Source organism: Pediculus humanus, genomic scaffold (assembly GCF_000006295.1).
Source record: "Pediculus humanus corporis 1103172107629 genomic scaffold, whole genome shotgun sequence".
In the NCBI taxonomy this organism is placed as follows: domain Eukaryota; kingdom Metazoa; phylum Arthropoda; class Insecta; order Psocodea; family Pediculidae; genus Pediculus; species Pediculus humanus.
The window spans coordinates 89,660-100,400 of NW_002987242.1; the positions used below are offsets into that span (position 1 = coordinate 89,660).

At 28.8% G+C, this 10,741-nt stretch overlaps 1 protein-coding gene across 1 annotated transcript; it reads left to right on the plus strand.

Annotated features, from left to right (window-relative positions):
- Positions 1-255: 255 nt before the first annotated feature.
- Phum_PHUM254970 (Endoglucanase E-4 precursor, putative) lies at positions 256-3,686 on the plus strand (the record flags this gene model as incomplete). Its single annotated transcript, XM_002426420.1, has 8 exons — positions 256-472; positions 599-694; positions 1,159-1,341; positions 1,462-1,639; positions 1,919-2,081; positions 2,229-2,393; positions 3,093-3,235; positions 3,344-3,686. 8 exons carry the CDS (start codon positions 256-258, stop codon positions 3,684-3,686), a joined length of 1,488 nt encoding a protein of 495 aa, XP_002426465.1.
- Between the last annotated feature and the right edge of the window lie 7,055 nt (positions 3,687-10,741).

Here is a 10,741-nt window from a genome sequence, read left to right on the forward strand (position 1 = left end):
ATTATTTTTTCTTAGAATTAAAATCAAAGTCGAAATGTGTTTTTTGTTTCCCCTTTAGGGTTTTACATGCTCCCCTTTGCGAGAGAGCGAGAGATGGGAGGGAAGAGAGAGATGAGGGAAGGAGAAAAAGAGATGGGAGGAGAGTGATGGAGAGAGAGGGGGGGAGAGAGAGAGCGAAAGAGAGAGGGGAGAAAGGGATTTCGCAATTAATTTTTTTTTTTTACAAAATTTTTGTTTTTCCAGATGAAAATCCTGATGGGTGTTAAAATCGGAATTTTCGTTATACTCACGTGCACGGCATTCGCATCGAATAATTACGATTACGATAAAGCATTGGAATTATCATTATTATTTTACGAAGCTCAAAGGTCTGGTTATTTACCGCCAGATAACAGAATATCCTGGAGGCAAAATTCCGGTCTTAATGACAGTAGTCCAAACGGTGACGATTTAACAGGAGGATATTACGATGGTATATTTCGTTATCATTATTACATAAATAATTATTATTATTATTATTATTATTAATTACGTCGCATTTTATATACGTACAACAAATACGTTATACAAATTATTTATTTATTTATTACTATTACAGCTGGAGATTTTGTTAAATTTGGATTTACAATGGCTAGCACGACAACTCTATTAGCCTGGGGACTTTTATCTTATAAAGACGCGTACCTGGCTTCGGGTGAGACAATCATTTTTATTTTTAAATTTATGTGTCAATTATGTACATAAATAAAACAATTATTACACTTTAAAAAAAATCTTTTATTTATATATATATATATATATATATCATGTTTTTTAAATTACTTAGATAAGTAAGTAAGTAAAAAAAAATTCTCATACATCTTCTTTATATTTTCTTTTCCTTTTTTTTACATTAATTACTAAAAATTCTTATACGAATGTGCGTGCATGTACACGTGCACGCACACACACGCACAAACACCTTACACATAAGGTTACTACATTCCTGTTATACGAAAGAGAGAGAGAGAGAGAGAGAGGGAAAGAGATTCTTAGAAAAACAGGTTTTGCAATTGAATTTTTTTCTTTTTTTTTCTTTCTATTCAACTCCATTATCATTATCATTATTATCATCATCATCATGGTGAGTGATTTGCACAATTTTTTTTTTATTTACAGGGCAATACAAACATTGTTTGAATGCAATCAAATGGGCGAGTGATTATTTTATTAAATGTCACGTGAGTCCAGATGAATTTTACGGTCAAGTTGGTGATTTCGCATTGGATCACGCATTTTGGGGTAGACCGGAAGATTTAAACATGTCCAGGCCAGCATATAAAATAGATAAAGAACATCCAGGTACAATAATAAAGGAAACACACGCACCTGTTATTATTATTATTGTTATGAATTAAACGTATGTTTTGTTTGTTTAATTTTTTTACGAGTTTATCTACATTTTATTAAGTAAATTTTTAGGATCTGATCTTGCTGGAGAAACGGCAGCTGCATTAGCCGCGGTATCCTTGGCTTTTAAATATGTCGATCCTGAGTATTCGGCCCTGTGCCTCAAGCACGGAAAACAACTATATAGTTTCGCAACTAATTATAGAGGACTTTATCACGAAGCAATCAAAGGAGCATCGCAATATTACGAGTAAGAAAATTATTAATTGATTAAAAACAAAAACATTTTCGAAAATGTCGGACATTTTAAAAAAAAAAATTCGACATTAGAAACGAATTTATTCCGATCCTAAAATTAAGTTGTCTTAAAACAAAAATTGTTTCGAAACAAACAACAATCGTTTTTTTTTTTTTTTCCAAGAAGAAACTTACGGTTCGAGTACGTAGAGCACGATATTCGATTTTTTTTTTTTTTGATTTATTATAAATTAATTATTATTATTATTATTATTATTATTATTATTTATAGATCAACGGATTATGCGGATGAATTAACATGGTCAGCTGCTTGGTTATATAAAGCAAGTAACGATTTAACGTATTTAGACGATGCCGAACATCATTACATGAAATTCAGGTTGAAAGAAAGGCCGAATGAATTTTTTTATAATAAAAAAGTTGCCGGAGTTCAGGTAAAACAAAATAATTACACAAATTTAATGACATTTTGTCATATCGTGACCGACGGAAAACGGAAATGACGTAAAAAAAGAAAAGGAAAATTTTCGAAAAGAAAAACTTTTGTTTCCGATTGTGGCATTATAATCAATTCATTTCAGATTCTTCTCGCTCAACTAACTGGTAGACCGGAATATATAGAAGCCGCACAAGCATTTTGTGATTTCATTGTCGATTATCAAAAGGTCACGCCGAAAGGTCTCACATACATCGACAAACTTGGAACTTTATGCCATGCTAGTAACGTCGCATTTGTTTGCTTACAGGTACAGGATAAAAACAACAACAACAAACGGATGTTTTTTTTTTTTTTTTTTAATCTCGTGAATTTTATTTTTTTTTTGTATTTAAATACCAAGAAGAACGTTTTTTTTACGACGTGACGTAAATCCACTTGAAATACGCGCACGCATACACGCACGCACGCACGCACGCACTTTCATTTCCAAAAAACGATACCCGTTAAATCAATACTTCAAATTTATTTATTTAAACAAATAAAAATCAATAAAAGGTGACGATGGAACGATGATGATGATGACGGTTCCATAAAAAAATAATAATAATAATAATAAAATTGCAAGTAAATCGAAAAAAAAAAAATAACAAACGACGTTTTTCTCCGAATTTTTCCAGTTTTTTGATTGTTATTGTCGTGTGTATGCAAACAAAAATTTTTTTTCCACGATATATATAAAAAACATGAATTTTAATATTATTAAAATTTAAATTTTTAAGATGAAATAATAATAATAATAATAAGGGAAACGATGACGATGACGATGATGATGATTTTCTTTCTTTTTCACTGTTTAAAATTCAGTCAAAGTATTATTATTATTATCATTATCATTCATAAATTTAAAGACGTTGAACGCTCCCTAATTTAAATAAATAAAAATTTTTTTTTTCGTCTACAGATTTATTTATCCTGTTTACGACAAACGTTTTGTTGTTTGTTTCAGGCGGCGGACATTGGTTTAAAATCATCAAGCAAATATAGAAAATTTGCCAAAAGGCAAATTGATTATATTTTGGGGGATTCGGGAAGAAGTTACCTCGTTGGTTTTGGTAAGGATTATCCGAAACAACCTCATCATGCAGCCAGGTACGCACGCGTACACGCACGCACGCACGTCTCACGTTGGTTGTTGTTGTTGTTTGTATTACAAACTCGATACCGAAAAAATTTCCGTTTTTTTTTTTCTGTTTGTAGTTCTTGTCCTAAAAGACCTGCCAAATGCGGATGGGAAGCTTATTCTCAACCAGGACCGAATCCTCAAATACTTTATGGTGCCTTAGTCAGCGGACCTGACGAAAATGATTATTACGAAGATAAAAGAGAAGAATATGTTTATAATGAAGTTACTTTAGATTATAATGCCGGATTTCAGTCGGCTGTTGCCGGTTTAAGACATTTGCAATTAATTAATGATAATAATAATAGTAATAATAATAATAATAATAAAGCCAACGGCCATAGCGTGCTGGTCACACCGGTTCCCGTACGATCACCGAAGTTAAGCAGCATCGGGCGTGGTGCAAACTTGGATGGGTGACCGTCTGAGAACGCCACGTGCTGTTGGCTTAAAAAGAGCAAAAAAAATGAGAACAAGACAAAGTAAGAACCAAAAACAAAAATCTTGTTCTACTGTCGACCTGAGGCAGCTCGACGAGAACGTGAATTTCACTGCTTCTGACCCTGGCCACTCCAAAGATGTTAGTCACCGGAGCCCAGTTCAGGAGACAAATCGTTCCCATCGAAAAAGACGGACTCAGGAAGACCTTCAAGAATTGATGTGGTGCTATCTTATAATAAGTGGCACCACCGAAATTCGAGTATTTGTCCCTAAGGAATCGGGTAGAAACCTCGGATAAATACTTAAAAAAAACTCCGACAAAGTAGCCTTGTCGTGTTTAATGGTGGATAATAATAATAATAATAATATGACAAACGTTAAAAAAACTGTATAATAAATATATACATACACGTGTACGTATGGTAAAAAATTATAAAAGTGTAAAAGTGTGTGCGTGCGTGTGTTATTAAAAAAAATATGCGTAAAATATTTGTTGCTTGTTCTTAATATTTTCTATTGATCGATTGTTTGTTCGTTTGTTTGTTATAATTTCGTTTAATTATAAATTTTTTTTGATATTTTGAATTTATTTTTAATCGATTGTAATGAAAATGTTCAGCACATTTTTTTTTTTTTTAAGGGGGGAAATTTTCTACAATTTCGGGAAAAGTTTCTTATGTCAACACCCGTCGTGATAATGAGGGGGAGGGGAGAAATGCGAAGGGGCGTAACCGGGGGAGGAAAGGGGAGGGAGAAAGTAGATCGATCGAGTTAAAAAAATAAAATTATTTTTTATTTTTATTTTGTTGTGCTTTCACATTTTTATATAATTTCGATATCGACCGGAAGTAGTAACTTGGATAATAATAATAATAATGACAATAATAATAATAATAAATTTTTTTTGACGTCCAAAAGAAATTTTTTAATTTTTTTTTTTTCGCACGGTTTCGTCTATGACTTTTTTATGTTTATTATTATTATTATTATTTTACCATTGAAATTTTTTTGGTTTGAATATGAAAAAAGAAGAAGATGGAGAAGAAGAAGAAGAAAAAAACATAAAATCTAAAAATAAAAATGTTTCTTATGTAAATTCATTAAATAAAAATAAAATAACCATATTTTTAAAAAAAATCTATAAGAGGATTATTATTAAGTGATGAACTGCGACATTTCTTTTTTTTTTTTTTAAATGACAAAAAAATGTTAATCTTTCTCACACTCTCTCTCTCTCTCTCTCACTCGTTTCTTTTTTTGGTAAAAATCTTTCACAAATAAATAAGAAAAAATATACAAAATATATATATATTTATAAATTTCCATTTTAAACTAACAAAAAAAAACTTTGTTAGCAAAAAAAAAAAAAAAAACAAGTTTTATGTATATAAAAAAAGAGAGAAAGAGAGAGAGAGAGAGAGAAAGAAAAATCAGTAAAACAAGAATTTAAAGTTTGAATGAAAAAATAAATAAATAAATAAAATTTATTTTTATGTAAAAATAAAATAAAATAAAAAAAACTTTTTTTTAAAAATTTAAATGTAGGTTAATCAAACAAAAAAAGAAAATTTATTTATTTATTTTTTGTCACATTATTTTATTTCTTTCTCTATTTATTTATTTATTTAATTATTTATAATAATTATACATGTGACGTAACGTTAAAAAAAAATTATTGATGACGTAATCGCCATAATTTTTTTAAAAATTTTACAATGAAACTCAAAAAAAAAGTTTTTTTCTTCAAATAATAATAATAATAATAAGCCGGAAAAATAAATTTTCAATTAATTGTCGTATAAAAAAAAATTATTAACAATAATAATAATAATAATAAACTAAGACTATTAAAAAAAAAAAAAAAAATTCATTGAAACGAAAAAAAGAAGTAAAAAAAAAAAAAAAATCTCCAGTCGTTTTCAAAAGAAAAAATTTTTTTTTTAAAAAATCAAACATAAATTATTTAAATTGACCATTATCATTTTTTTCCAGATTATGTATACATACATAAACTTTATTCCTTAATTATCTATAATTCCTTAACTGGAAAAAAATTTTTTTTTAACTTGATGTTTTTGTGTGTGCCCACGATGACGACGACACCATTAAAAGTGATGAAAGCAGGTTAAAAAAAAAAATTTTTTTTTGTTAAATCAAAGTCATAAATGTGATATTTATTAATTTGTGTGGGTTTTTTTTTTTTTTTCTAAGTGGCAACACCACAATTGACATTTTGATTTAAAATTATCATTTTTTTTGTACGCCTTTTTGATTAGAGACCTTTTATTATTTCCCTTATTTCGCCACTGTTATCTCGTCTAATACTCATTTTTTTATTATACAAAATTGCATTCCAATATATTTTATATCCGGTACCAATTCATTTTTTTTTTTTTTAATGAGAATCTTTTACTTTCAAGGTTTAAAAAATCGGAATGCGTGAAATAACGTTTGAACGTTTGCCATTTTTTTTTTAAATTACATAAAAAAAAAAATAATTTAATAATAATAATAATGATAAATTCCATAAAACTTTTTTTTTTTTTAACGCGTGAAAAATTTCAAAGCGATGAGAGAAGTAAATAAAAAAAAATGGATGATGGAGATTTGTAGTCGGTGGTGGTGGTGGTGGCGGTTAAATGAAAAGGTATATAAAAGAAAAATTATTTGTCAAAAAATAATTTAAATTAGAGCCCCAAACGTGTGGCGGTATTTAAATAATGAAATCCGCCATTTGTACCGACTGGGCCCACCCGCATTGAAATTTTTCAACCCATCAACTTCCGCCTCTGTAATTGTTGACTCTTTCTTATAAGCAAAAGTGTTCAAATGGTACCTTAAAAAAAAAAAAAAAAATGAAAGATGAATTCCTTGGCACATAAGTAACACGATTTCAACCAACATAATAATAATAATAATAAATTTTTTTTCTTCCAGGAGATATTTTTGAAAAAAAAAGTTCATTCGTTGTGAATATAGAAAAAACGTTGGGAAAACGACATGGAGGTAATATAATAACAATATCGTAATTTAGTTCACATGCTGTGAATATGAGAATTTTTGTAAAAGAAAAACTCGATTCTAACTTAAGGTTCACAGATGCGAGCGAGCGAGCGAGCCTGACCACAATCTACATTCCAATATGGCGACGAGAAAGGAATGCAGGTTGTTTTTTGGTACCACTAGGCTAACGCGAACGAAAGTCATCATGTTTTCTGTGTGTGTGTTTTTTTTTTAATAAAACAACAATTATTATTATTATTTTAATGTTTTTTTATTGTGTTATAGTTTTAATTTGTGAAATTTAATTTTTAAATTTTATTTCGTTCAACGTTTTATATTAACGGTTATTTTATTGTTTAAAGCAGTAGTCGAAAAAACCATTTCTTCGGTTTTTTTTAATAACAATCATCGAAAAAAAATTTCGTTTTGTGTCAATTATATATAATAATAGTTTAATAGTTAAAAATGTAAATTATTTTAATAATTATTTATTTATATAAATAATAAATCGAAAGATGTGTTTACATATACATATTATTATTATGATTAATAACGATAATAAAAGTGGTAAAGGAAATAAAATGTTTTGAGTGTGTGAATACAACCAAAAAAATTACAAATAATTTAAATAATTTGTTTTTTCGTTTAATTATTTTAATTTAATTAATTAAAATGTGACGTGTATACTGTGAAGTTTTTATTTTTGTGTTTTTTACTTTTTGCTGTTGTTATATTGAAATGACAAAAATTTTTATGGTTAAAGAAAAAAAATGTCACAAAGGGACCTGTCTGAGGTAAGTACTTTTCTTTTTTTTCAATCTAAACATTATTATTAATAATTGTAATTAATATTATTATTATGATAATATTATCAATAGTTGTGTACCTGACTGAAAGGGAGAGAGAGAGAGGGAAAGACATTAATCGATTACATAACATTTATTTATTTACTTTAAGTAATAATTAATTATTTAACAAGAACGTTAACTCTTGTGATTTTCAAATAATGAGAAAGAAAGAGAGAGAGAGACAGAGAGAGGGGAGGGGAGAGAGAGAGAGAGAGAGATGAAAAATAGAAAAAATTTATTTATTTGTTAACAACAACAAAAATTTTTATTTTTAATTTAAAAAAAATAATAATGAGGGAAGAATGAAATTGTCTAAAAGAAAAAAAAAAACTTCTTTCACCCATGTATTCGGTACCTGAAAATAATGATGATGATGATGATGATGATTGTGATGAGGTTAACACGAAGTCAAAAATATTTTTTTTTAATAACGAGGATTTTTAATGATGTTATATGATGTATTTATTTCACGCGTGGTACCTGAAAAAAAATTTTTTTTTTTTTTTTCGATGGTTTTTCGACGTGTGGATAAATTATTAATGTGTGTGACAATTAATGACGTCCTAATCGTTATTCTTTTTTCATTCTACCTACCTGTAATGTATTATTATTATTATTAGTCGTTATAAAAGGATTACCCAATATCAACTTTCACTCTTTTGTGTGTCAAAAGTCGTCGAAAATTTATTTATCATTTTGGAAAATAATTACCGGTCTTTATTTATTTATTTATTGCAATTTTTACTTTTCGGGGGTAGGGGTTAGGGGTTGAGAGGGGGGCTATGTCGCCGGTTCGACCTTAAAGATGAAAAAGATGCCGACGATGAGACGAGGGCGCCATGATGTGTTTGTGTGTTTGTTCTCGGGTTTTTTTTTTTTTTTTGAATCGTTCAATTGACAAAAAAAAAGGATCTTTTGCATCCTATAATTTCAAGCGGTTTCTTTTTTTACTTGAAAATAATAATAATATTCGTACAATAAGATGAGAGAGAGAGAGAGAGAGAAAAGAGGAAATGAGCCAACGAAGGGTAGATGATGAAGATGAAGATGGGAAAAAGGCGGAAACTGTGTGTACAAACACACTCGTGAACGTTTTTTTTTTTTTTTTTTTTTTTGGGGGGGGGATTCACGAAAGAATTTTAAAGTGAAAACCCCGAAATTCTGGAAATTCAACTCACGGTTATATATATATTGAATCAAGATAAATGTTCCAACGCATTTTCAATTCGTGGGGGCAGGTCTTTATGTTGACTAGTCAAAAAAAAAAAAGAAAAATTTCCAATGGCCATGATTAACCTGAAAAAAAATTTTTCTATCTCTCTCTCTCTCTCTCTCTCTTTTTTAAAATCTCGCGTAAAATAGTGGTAAAGTCGAGAAGAAAGAAATTTTTTTTTAAAAAAAACGATTAACTTGTTAACCGGTTGGCATTGAAAAAAAATTAAAAATAAATCATTTTGAAGTTAAAGCTACAGTAAAAAAAAAAAAAAAAAAAAAAACAATGTTTAAATCCAACCGTAGTTACAGAAGATTTTCACAATTGATAATAATGATAATAAGTTGTTGTTGCTTATTAAAAAGAGAGAGAGAGAGAGAGAGAGAGTGTGGAAAAGTATATGGAATGATATGTCAATTTTTTCCAAAGAGAGATAGGGAGAAGGTATTTAAAACATGGAAAAATGCAAACGTGTTATCACGAATGGGAAAAAATTATTTGGAAAGCATGGAACGTAAGAAAAAAAGGGAGGGGGATGCAAGTGCGCGTGCGTGCGTACACACGCACGGGCATCGACGAGATAAAAGAGATTTTTAAGAAAAAAAAAAAAAATTTTTTTTTTTACTTGCTCGAAGGTATTTTTCTTCGGGCACGAAGGCACCTGCCTCATTTTGAATATTTTTTTTTTTTTTTTTAAAAATAATGGTGAACCAATCAATAATTCGATTATTGGAATCTCCATCTTACAATGGCGAAGAGATAATTATTGATTATTATTATTATTATTTTATATATATAGAAATAAGTTAACAAAATATTGGTGCATTTTTTTTTCTTTTAACTTTTTTATTACAATGAGTCTCTTCTTTCATTTTTAAAAGTTTTCTTCTTCTTCTTCCTCTTCTTCTTCTTTTTCTACTTATTAGTATTATTATTATTATTATTATTATTTAAAATGGTGGTCGTAGAAAATAAATTTTTTCGACATGTTTAATTACATTTTTATGACTTTGTCTTTGGACATTGATTAGTTTTTTCTTTTCTTTTTTTCTTTCACGACTCTCTCCTTCTCTCTCTCTCTCTCTCTCTTTTTCTATTTTCACTACGTTTTTTTTGTGTTTTCATGTTTTTCTCGTCATATTTTTTCTTACTATGTTTGGGTATTAGTCGTATCGTGGGGTGGTGGTGGGATTTCCAACACGTTTGTCGCATGACAAACAAACGTTTAAAAAAATTGTTATTATTATTATTATTATTTTGGAACTTTACGTGAAAATTTTTTTTGTTTTTGTTTTGGTTTTTTTTTGTCTGACCTTTCGTGTAATTTATTTATACATACGTAAAAAGTCATCATTATTTATAAAGTTTTTTGTTAACAATATATGTCGCCATCTTTTTTTTATTACTTTTAGTCGTTGTTTTTTTTTTCTCACATAACGATGGTAATTTTTATATTTTATTTTATATATACCTTTCTCTCTCTCTCTCTCTCTCTCTCTCTCACTTTCTTGATAATAAGAAAAAATACCAAAAAAAAAAAAATAAACCGGTAATTTAAAAAAAAAAAAAAAAAAACGCCAAGTCGCGGTTACGTTTTTTAGTAGGAGGAGGAGCAGCCAAAAAAAATTGAAATAGTCAGAATTCATTTTAGTGCCATTTACGAAGAAAAAAAAAATTTTTTTTTTCTTTTTTTTTTTTTTTGACCGTTCCTTGAAAAGAATTCGAAGGTTTAAAAGCTAAAACACGCGCACGCACGCACGCACACACACATTCGTACACACTCGAAGGGAAATAATTTTAAAACTTTAAAAAAAAAATTACTTGTGTACTTGTGTTGTGCACACATGAAAATTGTCGTTGTTGTTTTTATTGCACGTGTACACGTGTGTGCGTGTGCGTGCGTGCGTGTGTATTTTCTACTCCACTCTCTGGAATTATCTTCTCCATCAAATCTTATTTTCGAACGGAAT